Source organism: Pseudonaja textilis, chromosome 5 (genome assembly GCF_049901715.1).
Source record: "Pseudonaja textilis isolate UNSWEBS1 chromosome 5, rPseTex1.2, whole genome shotgun sequence".
In the NCBI taxonomy this organism is placed as follows: domain Eukaryota; kingdom Metazoa; phylum Chordata; class Lepidosauria; order Squamata; family Elapidae; genus Pseudonaja; species Pseudonaja textilis.
In genome coordinates this window covers 43,435,028-43,458,824 of record NC_141994.1, presented here as the reverse complement: position 1 = coordinate 43,458,824, position 23,797 = coordinate 43,435,028, and the positions used below count along the sequence as shown (strand labels likewise).

The following is a 23,797-nucleotide window of genomic DNA, read 5'->3' as shown; positions in this document are numbered from 1 at the left end:
TCTAACAATATCAGACAATAAGAAACAGGCAAGAACCAGAGCTATAATTTCAGTGCATTGATAACATTTTCTTGGAAATGTATGAAGTCTATGTTAACATGTTATACATTGCTTCAAAGTTTTATATTTAGGATTCATAAAACGCATGCAATCTCTAAGAATGAATATTAACTTATATTGATAAAGCTTATATTAACTTAAACTTATAAAGACTTATGCCCTAAGATGCCCTGTTCTTTTCTTCTACTTTGCCTTTATAATAACTTAGTTATATAATCAGAAATTCTAAAAATATTATGGCAATCACAGTAGACTTTGATGTAATGAGCAAGATGAAATAACAAATATGAATTCTAGTCCCTCTTTGGGCATGAGAGTTGGCAAGGTAGCCTTTGGCCAGAAACTCTGCTTGAATATAGACTAGGACTTGGATTTTCCTGTTCAACTCCTTAATTACTACACCACCCACTGGCTATGTGTAAATGCGCATGTATATAAATCTTATGTAATCATTTGGAACTCTTTATTTTCCTTCAGACTTTGGACAAAGAACTCATTTGTGACAGAGAAGTTTCATCTTGTTTATAACACAACAAAGGAAGGATAACTTGCTAACCATTGGAGCATGGTGGTACAGTGGTTAGAATGCAGTACTGCAGACTAATTCTGCTGACTGCCAGCAGTTTGATTCTCACTGGCTCAAGGTTGACTCATCTTTGCATCTTTCTGAGGTTGGTAAAATGAAGACCCAAATAGTTGAGGACAATATGCTGACATTGTAAACCATTTAGAGAGGGCTATAAACACTATAATGCAGTATCTAAATTTAAATGCTATTATTTGTAGCAATTCATTGATTATGCATATGTGGCTAGGAAGTGGTTGGTGTAATAAGTATTTTTACAATTGTTCTCTTTACAACGTATTTTACAATTATTGGATTTTCTTCTCTGGACAGATATTTAATAAAATTCTCAGTATTTATTGTCCTGTTTTGCTATAAAATACAAAGTTAGTACAGCAGGAGGGTCTCATTCCCTTCTCCTCTTCACAAACTTTAAACTATATATGCAGAAGGTCATGACCCAATCACACTCCAATTGATAGTCAATATATCGTAATGATTATTGTTCTGCTAGGACTAGAGATCCCATTTAGCTAAAAGTTTCATGTGCTGATTGTAGCCACTCAAATGTCATGTGAATGAATTTGGTGATAACATGCTCTTAGAATTCAATAAATGTAAACATGCAGTTAAATCAAATATACTTTTAATTAGAAAAGGTAATGTGCTTTTAATGTCATAAACAATTTATTCCTTTATCATAGCAGTAGCTTTTATCATGAATGCAGAATATTTTATTTTTAGACTTCTTCAGTAGAAACTTTAACTTTGACTTATGACCATTTGTTTAGCAACCATTTGAAGTTATGACAGTGCTGAAAAAAGTGATTTACCTGCATTTTTTGCACTGTAAGATGCTCCAGAACTTAAGATGCACCTAGCTTTTGGGGAGGAAAACAAGAAAAAAAAATCTGCCCCTGCCTCCCAGCATCCATTGGTATTCATCTGGCTAGCATTCTTGCAGTAAATAGCAAACAGCCTGAACACCTTCAGCACGTGATCACAGCCCGATTCAGCATCAGCAGGTGATTGGCGGTTGGATCGGCCTCCCGGAATACCACCAATCAGCTGTTCCAGGTGGTGGGAATCACTACTGTTCGCCACTGATCGTCACTGCCGCCTATTGCCTATATGATCAGTGGCGACAAATGGCAAAGTGGTAATCCCCGCCACCTGGAACAGCTGATGGGCGGTATTCGAATGCCGCTGCTGCATCATCCCCCCTCCCCCCCGCAATGTTCACTCCATAAGACACAAAGACATATCCACCCACTTTTTTTTGGTGGGGGAGGGGGAGTGCATCTTATAGAGCAAAAATATGGTACAACCAGTCCTCATACTTATGAGACGGATACAGAGCTTGCAGTCACATGATCGTGATTTGGGCACTTGGCAGCCAACATGAATTTACAACTGTTTCAGTATTCCAAGGTCATGCAATCATCATTTGCAAGTTTCCCAGTCAGATTCCAACAAGCAAAGTTGTTGAGGGAAGCTCAATTTGCTTAACAACCATGGCAAAAAAGATTGTAAAGTTGGTTGCGGTCATGTCATGACTTAGTTAACTGCATCATGGTGGAAGTTCTGGTCCCAATTGTAGGGTAAAGTCCACCACAACCTGTACTTTCAGGTATACTTGGAAACATGTATGGTTTCTAAAATTAAATATTCAGTTCCCAATTGAAGCCATATAGCCGTGTCACTTAATTTTGCTACAGCTTTCCAATGCTTATTTGGTAAATACAATAATCTACAATCTCATACCTAGGATTTTTTTTCTACTTAGCATTGGAAGGGCAGAGAAAGAAATCAGGATAGTACCTGCTCAGTTTTAAGAATAAATACAGGGACCAACCGTAACCAGTTTTGAAACTGTTTAAACCTAAACATTAACTGAAAGCAGAAATGTGTTGATAAATATACTTTTCTCAAAGCTTGTTATAATAATTTGAGACATTCCTCCCGCCACCCAAATCCATATGTTGTTGAAGTGCAAAAATGAATATTTAGACATTCTTTTATTAGATACAAATTACTTTTGTATCTAATGCTATCCTATATCTAAAACACTATGCAGCATGGGCACTGAATTGCCATTATTTAATATGGTTGTTTTCAGGTAAGTAGCTATAAGATTGCAATCTCAGAGTTCGTCTGATTCAGCTAAGGATATCTGTGTATATAAGAAAGTCTGGAAATATGAATATAAATTTTCATTGCCTAAGAATATCTGACTGCGTTTTTTTTCCTCTAAGATAGAATATATATTACAAAACGTAACTCTTGTCCACATGAACCTCAAGGAACCAGATACAATCTATTTCGAAAATGCAACTAGAGCAGAGCCAGGAAGTTTGCTTGACTATTTTTTTTCAACTCTGGCCACAACCAATTCACAATTTTTGGTGGGGGCGCAGGGAGGAAAACATTTTCATACGATAAGAATTTGAAATTGAATTTCAACTACTAGCACTGAGTCAAGTAGCATTTTAGCCAACAGTGAAATTAAGAAGTTTTTCTTACTTCCTAGGGGAGGGGGAACACAAATGTGTTTTAAAATTTGCTTCAAAAGCCTGACAAATGCAACCGTGCTTAACAGCAGTATACACACATACATAGTGCCAGAGAATACACGCTACTGAATGCAAACAAGAAACTAAAAAAGTACTTTTCCTTTCTTGTTAGTTTATGTTGTAAGTAAAATGATTAATGCAATAAGAAATATATTCTACATCTAAAAATGAAATAATGTGGAACATAAATATAAAAATTCCAAAGGGAGCTTACTTGAAAGGTTTTCAGTTGTGCTTATATCACCCATTTCTGAAGCTATTCTCCCACTTTGTAAGCACAAATAATTTCCTAGAAATATACTGGGTGCTCTTCTTCTATAGATTGTCACAGTGAAGTACTGTGCTGGCATTAATTTTAGTTGTTTCAGGAAAGCAAACATGAAAAGATTACACAGTGCCAGTATCATCATTAAATTATAATTGAATGCATAATTTTGTTCATATAAGTCCAACTGGTTACAGTAGCCTTGAACACAACCCATAATTAGAATACACATTTTAGCCACTTTTCAGTCTTTCCTGTAATACAGCTAACAAAGCACATAATCTGTGAAGGCACTAAAATTATTGTCTCTAAAGCCAAGAACTCTTGTAAAATGTTTTCTCTGTGCACTGAAAGTTTAAATAAAATTTAGCATTATAGATATTTGGAGTTATTCTTAACTCAAGGCTATTTGACAGTTGCTTTTCTACTTAGTAGTATGCACATATAACAGTAGTAAACACCAATTCTCATGTTTGACCAAAGCCCTTACCAAAAACCAATATTCATGGTAGAGTCAACAACTATATTATCTGAAGATATCATTTTTTTCTGGGAGATGTAACTAATAATACAGCCAATTTACTATGCAGTATTTTTCCTTGGAGATGGTAAACACCACCTTACAATTCATTAAGAGATATTTGCCACATAAAACTGAGCAATAAATGACCTATTGGGAGCAGCCTTACCATCTTAATATCAATGTGAGAAATAGATCTCAAAATATTTATAATTCAGATTGTGATAAAGTGCCTATTTGTAATCAGTCAACTATTGCACTTATGGGGACTAGGAAACATTTTAAACTTTCCTGTTCCAAGACAATTAGCATTCAAATTATTGTATTGTTATTTAATGTTAAGGTCCCAAGCATAAGGTGGCCTTTTGAAAATTCTGGGTACTTTACTTTCTGAGTTTCTTATTCCCTGTCACAACAAAGTAATCATCATCCTGTTTTGACTTTACTGTGGAACCGTTTAACCTAATCTGTGTCCCTTTAGTTGGAACAGTTGTAGCTTTTCCTTTTAAAATGGGATCCTTAGTGGTTGAATCCAGGCCTTTATCATTCTTCTGGGAGACTTTGACCTGTGCCTGACTTTTGACTGTCTTTTTCCTTATGGTCGAGGTTTGAGGAAGACGCACAATAGATAATGGCATACGATCAGAATGTGTTGTTGCATCAGTTGTTACCTGTATTTTCATCCTGCTATTTTGAACTGGTCTCTTCTTGGCTGAAGAATTATTATTAACAGATGAAAATGAATTTTTACTCTTTACATCTAATGTAGATGTCTGCTCAGTTGTTTTATCATTTGTAAGAGAAGAATTCGAACTTTTGGGGCTAAGAGCAGTTTTCTGTTTGGTTTGTTTAGTTTCCAATTTCCCTCTGTGTGAGTAAAACTGTGTGGGTAATGTTTGACTACTATTTTGGGAAATTATTTTTGTAGGCATTGTAGAAGATGTTTGAGGGGAAGATGGCTTAGACACATGTAAATTTCTATTAATTGTCTTTGCCGATTTTGCTGAGGTTTTTGAAAGAGGCTTACATTTGGCTACATTTTTGAGCCCAGCTGCATTATTAGGAGAATGATGTTCTTCTAGGGAGCCTACCCTTGTAGCTGTTTCAGGCAACCTGGAAAGTTTATTGTTTGAACAACTTAGAGTAGAATGTTGTACAGTTGGAGAGTTTTGGGAACATGCAGACTTGAAAGATGATGCAGCACATTTCTGAAGAGATGCTGATGGTGTTAAAGCAGTTCTTCCCTGAGCTGATGATGAGCACTTACTTACAGTTTGTCTATATTTTGAAACAGATGTAGGGTTGTGAGGTGGTGCTGGCTTTTTTGAAACGGGTTTTGATGCTTTGGAAAATGGCTGAACATTATTTACGGATGAATCTTTTAATTTGGTCTGGTTTCTTGTCAACTGGTCTGTAGGTAACAAATGCTTTGCTGCTTCTGAAGAAGAAAGAACTGTTGGTTGGGACAACTTACACCCTTCCTGTTTCCTATTACCTACACGAGGGTTTTTTGAAACAGAAACCATAGTAGAGAGCTTTGAACTTTGTTTATGGTATGCATCAATGGCAGAGATGGGATTCATGGGTGGAGGCTGTGGGGGTTTAGCAGATGAATCAGAAACCGTATCACCAGATGCACCTTTTTGAAATGACAAAATCTTTTGTTCCAACGTTGCAAACTGAAGCATTCGACAAGGATCATATTTGAGAAGAAAACCTTGAAGAGTATCCCATCCTCCACCAACACGTACCATCACATGTTTGCCATGTAACATCTAACAGAAGAAAATAAAAATAGTTTAATTATAACTGATTGCACTTAAGAAACATAGGTGTTGTATGAAATATTAAAATGGCTTTAACATTCAGTTTTCTCATTTGCACCAATCCCTAGAAAACAATAAAAGTCTTGTACAAACACAGACCCTAAAAAACAAGTGCAGACCAAGAGATGCAGAGGAGTACAAGCTGCCCAATATTATGGCAGCAAAGAGACAGAATGATTGCCGAATATTCCCAAACATCAGTAACAGGAGGACATTTTCAGATAGGCCATGAACTATGCAGATAATATCACTAAGGTAAGGTAGTGGCAATTAAATTATATTGTCATCTCTTGAAAAGGAATAATTTCCCACCCAATTAAGATTGATACATAAGTGACTGAGCAAAATCACTGAAAACTTATACTTACTCGAATGAACAGAATTTTGTCTCCCAATCTATAGCGCCCTTCAGACAAATACTCAATTGAAAATCTATGAGAGCAGCTACAAGGAGGATCTTCAGCAATATGCTTAACCTATATTGTACAAAGATTTTGTTATCTTAATATAATATATATTAAAAACAGCACTAAATGTGAATTAGTTTTTGGGCCTGCCTCCAAGGTGAAGTTCTGAGCCAGGATAAATTTTTTTCTCCTGATGAGAGACAGCTGGTTTCACTGTCAAAGCTGGCTCTTTGGCAGCATGCTCCCCGGTTATGAACGGGAGCTCCTAGGAATGACTCAAGATGACTCTTGGGATGACCATGAACATACCTGAGAAGAGGGCCTAGAAGGTAACAATGCTATGTGGGAGTGGTCAGAGAGCTAAGTCTCCATCGTTTTTTTGTCCACTGTCTGCTTTTTAGGAATGCCTGGATTTTAACTGCACATTTTGTTTTGGTTTTTTATATCTACTTTTAAATGTTAATATACTGTTGAATGCTGATTCAATTTAACCCCCTGCTAGATCTTAAAGTGGCTTTTTAATGTTCTTTTCATTATTTTATTAGCTGCTGTCAAATTCTGTCTCTTCTGCATGGCTCTCTTCTGTGACAAGTCATGGTCTGACAACAAAATGGTTTCACCTTTCATGCTACATCAGTTTATAAAGTCATAAAATAATAATTAGTGAATCAGATGTACAAAAATATCAACTAATTTGCTTTACTGTAATCTTGACCAACATTATAGCAATAGCACAAACTTATATAACACTTCATAGTGCTTTCTAAGCGGTTTACAGAGTCAACATATTGCCCCTAACAATCTGTGTCCTCATTTTACCAATCTCAGAAGGATGGAAGCTGAGTCAACCTTGAGCTGCTCAGAATCGAACTCCTGGAGTGAGCAGTGAGTAGCCTGCAGTACAGCATTCTAAACACTGTGCCACCACAGCTCATTAATAGATAGATTTTTGATTGGAATGAGATTTGCAGACACTTGGGCTAGGTTCATATTTTATACTGAACATGGTTTGCCTGACTATGATTTATAAGATAAATCAAAATTTTCTGTTTTTGTCCAAATGTTATTACAGTTAATAAACACTGTTTATGACTTGGCCTGCATAATATGTTATTCCAAATCAAGCAAACTTGGACATAGCATGATCTATTCATTCAAAATATCAAGAAAGTTTGCCTAATTCACCACTGCAGTTCTTCAGGTTACAGATTCCAGAAATATTTATAGTTTCATAGGCATAAATATGCATGCTACTTACTGCTTCATGTAATTCTCCATGCTGACAGCACGATTTGTAGGAAACTATAGGGGCTATACTATCAGAGGACATCAACAAAGTTTCTTCCAATTCAATTTCCTTCTCTAACTTTACTAATACTGGTGGTTCCACTCCATGTCTATAAAAAGAAAAATGTATAAAATACTACATTTAGAATTTTAGGAAAATTCTAAGACAATAACCATAGGGTGAGAGTGGTTATTACACTGAGTACTTTTGGGAATAAGGGTTGAACACAGGAATAAAACATCCTATTGTCCTATGGGTTACTAGCTTCTTTGGTAAAACTTTCTCTGTGTAACAATGATAGTAGAAGTCCTTTCATTATCTCACCCAATGGCAAAGGAAAACTTCCTTAGGTGGAAAATGCAAAATATCCTATGACACCTGGACTGCTTTGCTAGGGAATATAGGTGTATACCTGAATGGTTGTGTTTTCATAACACTCTTAACTTCAATGAGATTTATCAATTAACCCAATTTTCAGCACTCAAATACAAAAATGTAAACTAATCAAGCACTAGTTAAAATGCACTAGGTTAGTTTGTAATACCATGTTTTCTTAGGAAAATAGCCAATCTCTGCTGCGAAAAACTCTAAGAACCTTTGGGGAGACTCACAATGCATTCAAAGCATCTACTTGGAGAAAGGAATGAATACATACCTTGATACAATCCGACCAATTTCCAGTAAGCAAAGGTACACTTGTCTTGGGTTTTTATGCAGCACTGTCAAAAAAAAAATTAGTGCAGGTAAGGAAAAGAAATTAGTTTAATTATTAAACCTAGATCACTTGCCTACATTCAACGGCATGGATCAAAATTTGCAACACATACAACTTGTATGTAAATGTGTAAGTCTATACCAGCAAGCTCTTTTCTAATTTACTGCCTGGTGTATCCTTGCTTGGCATCCAGACCTTTCTTTAGTGGTCATTGATTTGGAAATCTACCAGTGCATTTATTTATGTATTTATTGAAAACATTTATATATAATTCCATCTTTTAAACAACTCTGGGACGCTCTCAATCAATTAAAACAACATATAAAATACTATCAAACTATAAAAACATTAAAACAAACCCTAATTAGAAATCAAACTTCTAATATACAATCATTCAGTCTTATCCCAGCTCTTCCGGGAAAGGGCCAGGTATTCAAAGCTTTATGGAAGGCTAGGAGAGAGGCCTGACAAACTTCAGGAGGCAGAATCCTTTCCCAAATTGTCACCTTCTGTGGCAGAGCAGAAAAGTGAGTCCTAGATGCTGTTCTGACTTTTCCATTTATCTGAAACCCTCTAGGAATTCTCAACTCCCACTTTGAAAAATCCTGCTTTATCCTATGTGATCCCTTCTTTCAAAAATTCTCAGCTTTGAGGAAAAATGCATTCAGGATGTGTAATAGAATGGATGCATATTCATAATTTTCATAGGTATTTAGTGTACATAGTATAGCATTTTAAATGTTTAAAACAGAAGGCAGTATAATCTGGGCAATACAAGCAGAGGAATGCTTGAGACATTCAGTTTGAGTTAAAAACTTGGCATTATAATGGCAGGATCAATTACCAGATTTATCTAAGAAATAAACTGCATAAAATATGGAAAACTGAGAATCAGGTGTGAGGCTTTTTTTTTTTTTCAGAAGAGTCAAGCTTTCTTTTTCTTTCACCAAAAGAGCAGGAACAATGAAGCAAGTTTGGACAGTTTACTTTTCAAAGCAAAACTATCAATTTCTTTAAAATAAATCTGATTAATCAGAACTTAAATAGACTTGCTCATTGAATGTTCCGCTCTTGATTACTGTGAGAGAGTTTGGATAACCTGTATCATATTAATATGGTCCGGCCCCTGTGATGAGGCACATCTCACCCAGCTCAACATTATCTACAAGTTGCTTATGGCAGGTATACACTGCAAAGGGAACTTAGCCTCTTTCTAAACTTTTAAAGATTGAATGGCATTTGTAACAATGAATGCAGTGAAACTCTTTTGAGACCCATATGCCCCCTTCATGAATATTGTCTAGGCACAAACCCACTCTCTATTTCACCCCCACAAGCTTACAAAAGGGTCCTTGCAGATCTTTGCCAAGAACACACAAAGCATATATTCATGCCACAAAACCAGCTACTGTAATCAGTAACCACTTTCGAAGCATTCTGAATTGTGCCCTTAAAACTGCATTATTATACAGGCTTGGTGAACCTACACCCTGTTCCCTTTACAGAAAAAATTAACTGAATGTAGATTAAAATATGGTGCATAGGAGATAGATGAATCTTATTGTTCTTGGATGACATTGTGTCTTATAAACACTTTCCTGTTATATTGAAAAACTGTCTACAAACTGAATATTGCCATACCTTTAACAATTCTGAATATTTTTTAAATTTAAACACACCACATCATGCAAAGCGAATACATAAAGAATACTCTTCAAAAAGAATATACAATACCAACAATTTAAGCCATGATTTTATATAGGCCTAGGACTTACAGCTATGTCTATCTATTTTTAAAAGAGACAATGCTAAAAACCTAATTAACAATACATCTTCAAGCTATTTTTCTTAATGAGCACTACAAGATTTTAGTCCATCTGGAAAAATCTGGTCTGGCAGCTGCTGGTTATAAGATCCAACCTGAAACAAGAAGAGATAGGCAGTCCAATCCTTGATGTGGAAACCTAACAACAGATTTTGTTAGGATGAGTAAAAAACTGAGAGTAACAGTTAGCATAGTTAACAGTTTGTACTTTTATATAAACTGTTAACTTCTATAAAGTTAGAAAGAAGTAATAAGGGTAGAATCCAAGACTTGAAGCAAAAGATTATCAACAGATTAACCGTTAACATTAACTTCTTTATTCAATTACATTTAATAAAGCCATTATCACATCAACATATTCCAAAAATATCAGAATAACCTGATACAAATTCATCTTGCAAAAATCAGACAATCCCAACATTTTTTGAAAAAAAAACCCCTCTTAATTCTGTTGGAAAGGTATAATTATAAAACTTGTCAAACTAAAATTTAAAACTTTTATAGTAACTTCTATTATCAGAAAGCACCCCCCCAAAAAAAGTTGTTTTAATAGTTCAGTCCAAGAAATATTTTGCCCTGTTTAGCGTTTGCATTTCTACATGTTTTTAACAGAGTTTATAGCACTTAGCCTTATATACCACTTTATTGTGCTTTACAGCCCTCTCTAAGTGGTTTTACAGAGTCAGCATATTGCCCCCAACAATCTGGGTCCTCATTTTACCCCCAGAAGGATGGAAGGCTGAGTCAACCTTGAGCCTGGTGGGATTTGAACTACCAAATTGCAGGCAGCCAATAGTCAGCAGAAGTGGCCTGCAGTACAGCACTCTAACCACTGCGCCAGCAAGACTCTTGAAACATATTTTTCCAATACAGAAGGATCTCATTTATACAAACACCTCTTGTCTTTTAAATTTAGAAGTGAATAATAGCCTATATAAGAAATTAGTTTAATATAATTCAACAAAACAATGCAAAAAAGCAACAAAAGTTACCTAAGCCTTCAGATTCAAAAAGATAAGTCTCATCCACTCCAATGCACCTACACCAATTCAGAAAGTTCGCTGTGTTATCTCTGGCAAAGAAAGATCCTGATGGAGCATCTTTTTTACAGGGGACTTTTCTCAGAGGGAAATTCTGGAAAGTAATGCAGAAATTTTAACAGGAAAAAATCCAAAACATTCACAAAAGCTTTTTCTAGAGTAGAACCAGTAAGAAAAATGGGGTTCCTTCTCCCCCCCCAAAAAAAGATTACATTTCAAAAGAAATTAATCTCAGCTATATATAAATAACCAATGGGAAAATTTGTTTAAAATAGTATTGTTGAGGACTCAGCTAAGAGGCAAAAAAGGCCACACACCAAACTGTGGCATTCGCCTTTAGCTGTCAGAAAAAAAGTAGATGACCCATTTACTTAGCTGAAAACATGGCTTGAAAGATACTTCAAATATATATAAAATATATATAAATACTGGCAAAAGATACAAGGGCAATAACATGTATCACATGAATACCCAGAACAAACCCTCCAGGATATTTATATCCAAAATACTGCTTCAGTATTTTAAAATTAGAACAAATCTGTCAGCAGCTTGAACATATGATTCACATTTTTCTAATGAATTCCAAGTCATGTACAGTTTTAATCAGCAGACTTTCATCTTTCAAATTACTTTTCCTTTTTCACAGAACCTAATCTGAGGCACAGCTTTCATGTATTCTGTACCATCTCAAGCCACTGTATGTATTATCCAAATAATATTTTGTCTGTTCATAATTCACCTAGTGCATCTAATTTGTGTAACTTTTCCTCCAACTTTTCACCATAGCCATGGTTTACATTCAACAATTCTTTCACCATTCTTTTATGATAGATCACCTGACTCCCCAACTTCAAAAGTCCTAAGCGCCAATATCTGTACCAGCTGTAGCACTTCCTATTTTCAGAACTCCTGCACTACACTTCATGTTTACCAGAAATCTTGTTCAATAAATATCATCCTAAACCAGCTGACTGTTATATGTAGATTTCTCATGCTCTGAAGACACAAAATGTATTAAGTAACATTAAGCTATCCCTGGGGCAAATGTATGTGGTTCATTAAAGTGGGAATATGCCCATTTACACAACATATTAATCCAAAGCAATACCAAACTACTCACGGACTTAGAGCACTGAACCAGATCAGTATGTCCCAGAATTCTAAAAACGTAGGTGAAGGCGTTCTAATATTCTTGCTTTATTTCCCAGTTAATTCACATAACAAATTGAGATACACATGCTTATTGTAGTATGGGGTGAACATAATAGCATAAAGCAGAGGATGAATTGCAAGAATTGCTATCTGAATGCATTAATTAAACATAGGATAATATTAAAATTAAAGTAGCATTGTTATTAGGGTGAAATATTCAGCACCATACTATTTTATGCAAGAACATTATGGCTGCTTCCACACATTTGAAAAAAAAAATGAACTGTAGTACATAGGATTTTTGTTTAACATTCTTAAACTACACTTCTCAAAAAAATAAAGGGAACACTTACACAACACAATGTAACTCCAAGTCAATCACACTTCTGTGAAATCAAACTGTCCACTTAGGTAGCCACACTGAATGACGATCAATTTCACATGCTGTTGTGCAAATGGAATAGACAACAGGTGGAAAGCATAGGCAGTTAGCAAGACATCCCCAATAAAGGAGTGGTTCTGCAGGTGGTGACCACAGACCACTTCTCAGTTCCTATGCTTTCTGGCTGATGGCTTGGTCAATTTTGAATGCTGGTGATGCTTTCACTCTAGTGGTTGCATGAGACGGAGACTACAACCCACACAAGTGGTTTAGGTAGTGCAACTCATCCAAGATGGCACATCAATGCGAGCTGTGGCAAGAAGGTTTGCTGTGTCTGTCAGCATAGTGTCCAGAGCATGGATGCGCTACCAGGAGACAGGCCAGTACACCAGGAGACGTGGAGGAGGCCGTAGGAGGGCAACAACCCAGAATCAGGACTCCACCTTTGTGCAAGGAGGGACAGGAGGAGCACTGCCAGAGCCCTGCAAAGTGACCTCCAGCAGGCCACAAATGTGCATGTGGCTGCTCAAACGGTCAGAAACAGACTCCATGAGGGTGGTATGAGGGCCCGACATCCACAGGCGGGGGTTGTGCTTACAGCCCAAGATTGGCAAATTCGCCACTGGTACCCTGTGCTCTTTACAGATGAAAGCAGGTTCACACTGAACACGTGACAGACGTGACAGGGTCTGGAGTTCTTCTGCCTGCAACATCCTCCAGCATGACCGGTTTGGCAGTGGGTCAGTAATGGTGTGGGGTGGCATTTCTTTAGGGGGCCACACAGCCTTCCATGTGCTCGCCAGAGGTAGCCTGACTGCCATTAGGTACCAAGAGGAGATCCTCAGACCCCTTGTGAGACCATATGCTGGTGCAGTTGACCTTGGGTTCCTCCTAATGCAAGACAATGCTAGACCTCATGTGGCTGGAGTGTGTCAGCAATTCCTGCAAGACGAAGGCATTGATGCTATGGACTGGCCCACCCGTTCTGCAGACCTGAATCCAATTGAGCACATCTGGGACATCATGTCTCGCTCCATCCTTAACCCTAACTGCTCCATCCACCAACGCCATGTTGCACCACAGACTGTCCAGGAGTTGGGAGATGCTTTAGTCCAGGTGTGGGAGGAGATCCCTCAGGAGACCATCCACCACCTCATCAGCATGCCCAGGCATTGTAGGGAGGTCATACAGGCATGTGGAGGCCACACACACTACTGAGCTACATTTTGACTTGTTTTAAGGACACTGATAGTTGGATCAGCCTATAGTGGTTTTTTTTTCCACTTAATTTTGAGTGTAACTCCAAATCCAGGCCTCCATGGGTTGCTAAATTTGATTTCCATTGATAATTTTTGTGTGATTTTGTTGTCAGCACATTCAACTGTGTAATGAACAAAGTATTTAATGAGAATATTTCATTCATTCAGATCTAGGATGTCTTATTTTTGTGTTCCCTTTATTTTTTTGAGCAGTGTATTTACATTTGTAGAAAAGCAATGTAATATATTCATTTGAGAGGAAGACTAAATTCCTCTCTACTCAGTAATTTATATTTAAAATCTGGAAATAATCTTAGATTTACTAAGATATATTAGTAGAGAATATTTTTGTTAATGTTTAAAACTTACATGCAGGATTGTCTTCCTTTCAGGTAAGTACAAGCACATTTAATAGGATAATCTTGCTCCATTAATTTAAAGAAAAGTTAATTGCTTTTTTAAAAAATAAACTTACTTTTAAATCATTTGAGTTACTTTTAACAATGCTTTGAATAACTCCAATCAAAATGCATAGCAGTACCCCGTTATCAAGTTCTTCCAATAAATGCTCTGCTTTTAGTTCAATACCTATAGAAAAGCCATGATTTTCATTAGTAGAGAAAAGATAAAACTCAAACTGATAACTTAGATATAAACATAGCTGCAATCCTAAATCAACTGGGAAATACAGTTTATTTATTTATTATTAAATTTACATCTCGCTATTCAAGCCTCTGTAACACTCCACCAGCTGATAGAAACGGCTTTGTGGCGAGAGGAGTGTGCGTGGGGCGCTCGCCCTGAGGCCACTTCTACCGGCTGATAGAAGCGGCTGGTGACTCTGCCTTTGGGGAACTTGTATCGGCCAACAGAAACGGCTTAGTGGTGAGGGCAGTATGCGTGGGTGCTCATCCTGAGGCCGCTTCTAACAGCCGATAGAAGCGGCTGGTGACTACCCCTTTGGGGAGCTTCCATCAGCTGATAGAAACAGCTGGTGACTCTGCCTTTGGGGAGCTTCTATCGGCCAACAGAAATGGCTTCATGGCGAGGGGAGCCTACGTGGGGCAGCCACGCCTCGCCCTGAAGCAGCTGGTGACTGCCTTTGGAGTGCTTCCATCAGCCGATAGAAATGGCTTCGTGGCGCGGGGAGTGCGCTTGGGTGATCGCCCCAAGGCCACTTCTACCGGCCAACAGAAGTGACTGGTGACTCTGCCTTCGGGGAGCTTCTATTGGCCGATGTTTATCAGTAGTAGATTGGGCTATTCTAGCCTAGGCTACCTGCAGGGCGCTCCTAAAGGCAAGTTCTCTCCCTCCCCTTCCCCCCCATTTCTCTTCACCTCGTGTAGTTTTAACGAACAATGTGAGAAATGGCAGGGAAACGCATGGATTAAATAAGCCTAAATTTTGGGGGCGGGACTTAATTTCACCTCATGCCTAGAAATCATGCTGGGCCTTCTTATTGGTAGAGGCCATATTGTTGGAGGAACACGGTAATTAGGAAAAATATTGAACCTCATACTAGTCAATCTTTCAAAAAGGAGACATGCATTTTAAAATTGTTTAGGGTAAAGCAGTATTATGTACTCAACAAATGACTAGACTTCTATAAAAGGAGAAACGGTAAAATTAGTGGTTGTAACTTCTAAAAGCATGAAGTCTAAATCTAGCTTGAGCCCATATCTATTTCTGTAGTAATTACATGGTTCTTCAAACAAACCTAATAAGCCAGATAGCCAGATAGCCAGATCCTCTTGCATAGGAATCAAAGTTGCTTCATGTCGGACAGATATCCATTGGTCATATAGTAACACATCAGCCAGGCCAGGGCCATGCCTTGGAGTCAGTGGACTGCGTGGACTGATAGGTAAATCATCTCCAAACCACACCTAAGGTACATATCAACAAGACTGATTACAATTTCAGCACTATGCAACAACTGATCATAGTTTCAATCCATTATCAATGTCTTTAAAAATGTAAAGTTCATAACAATGTAATATATGTTCTCCAAATGATTCACTATTATTTTGGAGTACTGCAGCTCTATTAGAAGCTGAATTTGGCTTGTACAACCCATCTAGATTTTTTTTACAAAACAAGCATAAAGTTCCATTAGAGTTGAACATTAAATCTAGTCAGTTATGTTCTTCAGATACGTATCAGAAAGTAGGAAAATATTTAACAGGTATAGATGTAAATATTTCAGTTTGCCTACCTGAACTGTATGTTGCATGATAACTTGTTGTTCCCAGGAATGAGGGGGGGAAAAAGAGAAAAAGGTGTCAAATTGTACTTTGTTTATTTTCCTTCATTTATCTATAACACTGAAAAGACAGATTAAGAAAAAGTAAAGCAGTACTGATTATCCAAAATTGGGGTTGTACTTTATTTCCAATATTGAATATAACCTTTGTTTCAGCTTTCATGCTCAGTATCTCTATGATCCTTATAACAACATTCCATGTTTTTATATATCAAAAGTGGATTCACGTCTTGGCAAATATGAGTAAAAAAATCAAATGATGCATTACAGTAGACAAGCCTAATTCATATGTGTAAATATTCCCTCCCATTTTATATTTCCAGCAAAATGACATTGATTTCTACACTTCTTAAAACTGTCTCTGGAATGTTAAATGAACATGAAAACATCCTCCAGTAAAAAAAGCATTTTTAAAGATCTTTAGCCATTATTTTATTAATATGAGATATTTTAGCTCTTTTTTCATAGTGTTTGCAAATAACTAACATCCATCTTAGTAATAACTTTCAAATAGTTTAAAAACTTACTTGGTAATCGACTGATTAATACCAATACTTGCCCCAAAGTCATTGATCTACAGATTAATTATGGGATTATTACAAAATGTAAAAATGGCATATGAATAAGAATTGAAATTGAAGGAGTCATAAAACAGTTTCCAGTTTTTCTTATGTGAAATGGTTGCCCTCTTTCACTAGGCACACAGCTTCCAGAGGGATGCAGTGAAAGGAACAGAGGCCGGTCAGACAGACAGAGTTGAAGCAACTCTGGCAATCAGTGGGGTGACAGGTGTCACAGAAATATCGTTATCATATCTATTCCTACTCACTTGCTTGAGTTCCATAAATAAACTGATGTCAAATTACATGACTTATTGCAAATTTGAAATTTAGATAAGGAAAATCTAAGAGTCTGTGCTTTCCATTGAAAATTATCAATTCTATAGATGTAGTTAATTAAAATGTTAGCATAGGAATAATTCTAGGTATATCAGTATGAAATAACATCCAGTGCTTGCTCGTTAGTTTTTCATACATTTTAAACATTGTTTATATTTTTACATTTATCTCAGTTTTTTAAAAATGATAATACAGTTGCCTCAAAGGAAGAACATTTCCTCAACTACTGGCAAAGAATAGAAAGAATTCAAACTGCAATTGAAATCTGAATTGTTACAAATTTCCATAGAAACACTTAAAGCATGAGACTTCAATCAATTGAATAATTAATACTGTATGGGGGGAAAAATCTGCACTGCGAACAGTTGCATTGCAATGCAAATCCTACTGTATGACATTATTTAGAACAAAAACTACCTTGTAAATTTCATTTTAAAATAATCTTCAAATCACATACAGAAAAAAGTTCACTTGCATACCAATATTGATAAAGTAGTAAATTTAAAGTTACATCAAAAATCTCAGTTTCTAGCTAGCTGGAAACACAGATCCTAAACAAATGCCACCATTTATTACTTGAACATAAGAAACTCACGTCCTCCTGATATTTCTCTCCTTTATTCTACACAAAAAAGGCAGAAAGTAGAACAAGTCTTTACTAACTAATGTATTCAGCTTCCCACAGTGAGTACCAGGGAATAAAGTTCATTTACATAAAAAGCCCTTTGTCTTAATAGGCCAAAGTAAGGGGCTTCATTGACATTTTAGAAGGAAAAAAAAAACATGATGGCAACAGCTACCAAAAATACTGCTCTCATTAAATGATGGAACACTTACACATTTGAACAAGGCCCTTAACAAGCCAATTGCCACAGTAATAAAAAGACTGCCCAATATGCAAGGCAGACTATCAGCTTGAACAAAGGGAAATATTCAAAAAAAGAACTATTAAAAGAATGTTCAGCATCTTCATTTTTCAAGAATGCCACACAAAGCCTGCCTATTCTGGAAAAAGACTACACACTTGAAAGAAAATGTCAGAAGATTTTAATATCAGCTCACTTCATAGTATTACATCTGTCTTTGGAATCAATTAAAATACAATTATGAAGCTCACAAATTGATGGCTAGAATTTTGCTTCTCACATTACAGATTTATTAACTGAATTTACATACCAAGTTAAGCTGTGGACTGACTGATTTTTTTTATGGAATAAGCTACAGTGTTTCAGGTCACAATTCAATAAGCCAAAACAGAAATCTCATTACAGCTGACTACAGGTAGTCTTTGATTTACGAACATAATTGAGCCCAAAATTTATGTTGCTAAGAGAGACCATTGTTAAGTGAGTTTTGTCATCTTACAATCTTTTTTGCCACAGTTGTTAAGTGAATCACTGCAGTTGTTAAATAAGTACCATGGTTGTTAACTGAATTGTTTTACCCATTGGCTTCGCTTGTCAGAAGCAGAGGTGGTTTTCAGCAGGTTTTGAACAGTTCTGGAGAACTGGTAGAAGAAATTTTTAGTTCAGAGAACTGGCAAATACCACCTCTGACTGGCCCCGCCCCCATCTACTCTCTGCCTCCTGAGTCCCAGCTGATCGGTTGGGTCTTCTTTTGTTACCCTGCACAGGAGAATGGAGTTGGAAAGCAGGTTAGTGGGGTGGGGAGGGAATGGGATTTTGCAGTAACCTTCTCCCAGGAATGGGAAGGGAATGAAGATTTTACAGTATCCTTCTCCTGCCACGCCCAAGCCACGTCCACAGAACCGGTAGTAAAATTTTTGAATCCACCATTGGTCAGAAGGTTGCAAAAGGTGATCACGTAACCTTGGGATATCGCAACCATCATAATTATGAGTCAGTTGTCAAGTGTTTGATGTTGCAGTGCTCATAAATGTGAAAAATTGTCAGAAGTCACTTTTTTCAGTGCTTTGAATGGTCATTAAATAAACAGTTGTAAATCGAGGACTACCTGTACAATGTGGCTTGCATTTTCTGGCTGAATGGGACCTTTTCTATGTTTCAGGACTTAACTTGTTTGAATCTATCAAATTGAGGATTGGGAACAAATAAGGAGTGTGTACATGCCTTTTCACCCTGGTTTTCTTTTTTTCTCCCTTTGGCCTTTAAAGGAGACTTGCAAAGAACAGATTTATAGTTCAATAATCACAGGAAATTGTGGTTTAAGAAAACCAGGAAGTCTTCTGTGGGAAAAAATAAGAAGAAAAAAGATATACAAGTATTAAGTTTGTTCCTTGTTTTCTTTCATAAAATGGTTGAATTAGGATTGGGATATCTGAATACAAAATATACTTCAGTTCATACATCACAGACATTATGATTTATAAATCATAGCTTATGACATTACATGAGAAGCAGACTACATGGCTTGTTTAACCAATTCTAAAATAAATCATGGATTAAAATACATAACCCCAGTCATAATATAATCCTGTGTATATACTTGTGTAGAAATGCTACTGAATTCAATGGGCCAACTATAAAGCAAGTAGGAACAGAGCTGCATGTGATAATTTCAGATAATAATTCTACCTTGTAGTATTCAGCTAAATCTTTTCAATGCTATTTGAATATTACAAGGGATGCATATTAATTTATTGTACAATTAGAACACTAGCAATGATCTTTCAGGACCAGAAAATATATATTTTCTTAAGAGGAGTTCTTGTCTTAACAATTATTTCAACACTAGTTAGAAAAGGGGAGAGGACACTTGGGCATTTAAACCAACAAAATTATTTTTCCAAAGGAAACACTACTTAACCTTGTGGAAGTTGAGGAAAAGAATTTTTTTTAAGGAGTACACAGGTTTCAATATTTTGATTGTTCTTCTGAGACCCTTCCTGCTATTTTAACATTTTAAAGTTTAGCCTTCAAATTTTAAACTGAAAGGATATTTTAAATTATTTGGGGTTCACATCTCTGAACCTCTAGGGCTGAATGCAAAGTAGTTTTACAATCAAAGAAAACAACTTCATTAATTTGTACAGGACACTACAACTGTAGTGAGGGATGAGTGCTTCACCCTCAGGTGAATTATTACAGAAATTATATGCATAACCACATATATATAATTATGTATGTGATGTTAGTAACACGCCTTATAATTACATTCCATTTTTAAGGTTAATATATAAAACCATGATTACTTTACACCAGTATTTTTCAAACTTCATCCATGCTGGCTGGGGAATTCTGGAAATTGAAATTCACAGACTTAAGCTTGCCAATTTTGAAAAACACTGTCTTACATCGTTTGAAAATTACTAGAAGACCATATAATGTTGAATTCAGAACTTGCAAACTCCAAAGTCAGCCAGGGTAAGGAACAATTTGCCACAGGTTGTTATATTGTGTCACATCCTTTCATTGTTTTTGAGTTTCAGTTAATTTGAGTATTCATGCCATTGGCAAAATGCGGTAAAAAAGTCAGCATAGCTTCTATTTCAAGTTTTCCTCAACTTGGTTCCCTGTTGGACTATAGCTCCTATTTTTCAAAAATACCTGCCGGAATGAGGGCTGAGGTTGCAGAAAGCCGTTTCCTCCGGGCGAGCAAACTGCTGGTCAAGACTGTATGTGCGTCACTGCAACAGAGAGCAAGCGCTGAACTGATATTGTTCCCCTTTCCTGGATAAATGGCCAGCACTTTTCCATAGCCCTATCCCAAGGAAGCAAGGAAACAGCATTAGCGCCTTGAGGTTTAAGGCAATGCATCCCCTTCTATGGCACAGGGAACTCTACTGAGCCATAAACAACCAACCATGCTTCAGCCCAGTAGGTTGTGATCTGTCCCAAATCTGCTTCGGGGACCTACTGCGTTTCAACCAGGAGAAATCGCACCTCAATCAAACAATCTTCTATCTAGCGGGGAAACTTGGAGATACTTACGGGAAAGCCCAGAGTCAGAACCCCCCACGCATCCTCTGCCGGGGGAGGCACACGTGAGATTGCGGCAGCGGCAGGGAATCCTCTCGAGCTCCAGCGCTCCCTGATTCATTCGGCCGCGTCCGCTCGCAACAATTCGAAAGGCCCAATCAGCTGACGCGAGGCGGGGCCCAGGCCGCCGAGGCGGCGGCTGAGGCGAGAAAGAGGAGGGAGAGCGAGTTTTCGGGATGGGTGGGGGACGGATGCTTGTCCTCGGGCAGGATTCAAACGGAAGGGATGCAGCGGTCGTGTGTGTTGGGGGGCGGGGGGGGGGATCCTGCTGCCGTGAGTGTCAGGCGACAGTCACCACGGATTATTGTGTGGGCCGAGTGTTGATATCTCCTCAGCTGAAGGAGAAGGCAGGGGATGTGCGGCAATTGGGGCAGCGCTTGCCAAGGCTTTGCCTCTCTCTGCTACAGCCTGCTTTGGAGTCCGGCCGCGGTTTTTAGGATTTAACTCTCCTCTGTATGCTTCGGGGGGAAAACATTAAAGTTTCAACACCCAGCAGCCTAACTAGAAAAGTCAGTGTGGAGTCAGAGAAATAGATTAAGAGCACAATTAAAGGTTCCTTCTTTTTCGGTATAAAATATGTGGTAACACAACCCTACACACATTTATGGCTGTGCTTGCCACAGAATAAACTAAGTCTTGATTAACAAATGCACTGGATAGGTCAGCTTGGAATACAGTACAGGTAGTCCTCCACTTAACTATGACAATTGTGGCCAAAATTTTTGTTGTTAAGTGAGATGTTTCTTAAGTGAGTTTTACTCCATTTTACGACCTTCCTTGCTAAAGTTGTTAAGTGAATCACTGCAGTTGATAAGTTAGTAACTGGTTATTAAGTGAATCTGGCTTTTCCATTGACTTTGCTTGTCAGAAAGTCACAAAAGGAGATCACGTGACCCTGGGAGAAACAGCAATGGTCATAAGTGTCTTTGGGGATTCTCAATCATCCAGATCATGGTTGTTCCAAAGGTGCTGTTTTCAAGAGGCAACTGGACTTTCTTATTTTGCTTTTCATCCAAGAAGAGCTGAAGAAGCATCTTGGATGAGAAGCAAAATGTTTTCAAGAAAAACAAGAAAATCCACTTGCCTCTTTGGGACAATACTCATAAATATGAACCAGTTGCCAAACATCTGAAGTTTGATCACACGATAATGGGGATGCTTCAAAGGGTGTAACTGGAAAAATGGTCATAAGTCACTTTTTCAGTGCTGTTGTAACTTTGAACAGTCACTGGTGTAAGTTGAGGACTACCTTTATTGTATGCTGTATCATGTATTGCCTAAATCAGGAGTGTGAAACTCAATTTTATTGAGGGCTGCATCAGCATTGTGTTTGACCTCGAGGGGGGATGTGGCCGGGGGCATGGCCAGGCAATGTCACTCATCAAGGCTTCGTTGTCAGTCATGACGGCCTTTCCAGGCTCCATTTTTGGCTGCAACGTCCTCCTGCAGCCCTCTGCCAACGAAAATGGAGCTCGGAAAAGCCCTCCTGAGTTATGTTTTCACTGGCAGAGGTACTGCAGGCCGGTCCTTTGCTGTTTAAAGGGTGGGCCCGTGGGCCAGATCTAAGCACCCCGCGGGCCAAATCTTAAGTTTGACACCCCTGGCCTAGATCATTCTTTTGGTGTTATCTTTTTGGCTTAGCTTGATTGTGGACTCAAGTTTTGTGGTTTATTAACGATGGTTCATACTGTAGTTTAGTGTTTTATATAGACAGGTGCAGCCTATCTAGAACTCACTATCCTATTCTACATGGAGACCACTTTTGGACTTCTTTCTTCAGAAAGAGAATAAGTGGTTATTTTATATAGGTTTAGTTTTTCATTTAATTTTTATATTGTTGTTTTTGTTTTAAATTAGAATAAGGGGGTTACTTTATTGTAAATTTATACTGAAAAAAGTCATAACTAATTTTTGTATTTTTTTGTTTTCTCTTGTGACTTTTTAAACTTCCCCCCGATCGCCTTCGTGTTTCTTTTAATTTTTTTTTAATTTGTATTTTATCTTTTCAAAAAACTTAATAAAGTTGGCTTTAAAAAACCTTTGTGGCACAAACCAAACAATTCCTTGCTCTCTGCTGTGGTAAAGCTAACCGACAACAGGATTTAATTTAACATATAGTGGGGAAAAGCCATTGTGGTGTCTCAGCCCTAGTCTGTAATTCTGTAAATCTGCCCAGTTGTGAGTTAGTTAAAAAACATGGTTAAGCAAGCAACAGTGTAGTATAGCATGTGGACTAGTGTGGCCACTGTTATGAACCAGAAAAAAATATTTTCATGTAGGAGTGGTCAGCACTGATGCTAACCATCCTCAGTACACACATTGTGTTATGTAGTTATAGAGTTACTTTATTCAGGAGAAAAATAAGTTTATTTTACCCAGGCAAACAGGGGAGGAAAAGATTAGTGATAAAGAGAACCATTTAAAATAATCAGGAAATCTAAATTCCTGCAGATACACACCTTACTGATGAACAGTATGGATGTCCTTGAAATTTGCCAGTACTTGGGAAAGAGTGTTTGGAGATTTAACCATTTTTCCAATATTTCCAGTTTTTCTTTTCTTTCCCTGTCAAATTTTCTTTCCTCTCCTTATCTCTATCTCATTTTCCCCTTTTTGTCATTCTCTGTGCATCTATTTAATCCCCTTAATTCATATCCATTCTATTTCTTTGCTCCTTTGAAACTGGGGAAGGTAATGTAAGGTTCTGTGTAGGGTAATGGTTAATTTCTGTGGATGGAGGTGGAAGGTCCATTAAGTTTCCTCTTAAGGAATTTATTTGAGTCAATGCGATTAATTCAG

At 37.4% G+C, this 23,797-nt stretch overlaps 1 protein-coding gene across 2 annotated transcripts; it reads right to left on the bottom strand.

Moving 5' to 3' along the window:
• Positions 1-1,254: 1,254 nt before the first annotated feature.
• GAS2L3 (growth arrest specific 2 like 3) lies at positions 1,255-21,068 on the bottom strand. Of its 2 annotated transcripts, XM_087934654.1 has the most exons (10): positions 20,951-21,068; positions 20,567-20,720; positions 16,093-19,245; positions 15,595-15,763; positions 14,353-14,465; positions 11,037-11,178; positions 8,160-8,223; positions 7,475-7,613; positions 6,178-6,285; positions 1,255-5,758 (listed from the first exon to the last, which is right to left on the bottom strand). In XM_087934654.1, exons 3-10 carry the CDS (start codon positions 16,108-16,110, stop codon positions 4,367-4,369), a joined length of 2,145 nt encoding a protein of 714 aa, XP_087790780.1. In that variant the 5' UTR covers positions 16,111-19,245; positions 20,567-20,720; positions 20,951-21,068; the 3' UTR covers positions 1,255-4,366. The 2 variants fall into 2 exon arrangements, with proteins under 2 accessions (XP_087790780.1, XP_087790781.1); XM_087934655.1 differs by lacking the exon at positions 20,567-20,720 and having other exon boundaries at positions 20,951-21,062.
• Between the last annotated feature and the right edge of the window lie 2,729 nt (positions 21,069-23,797).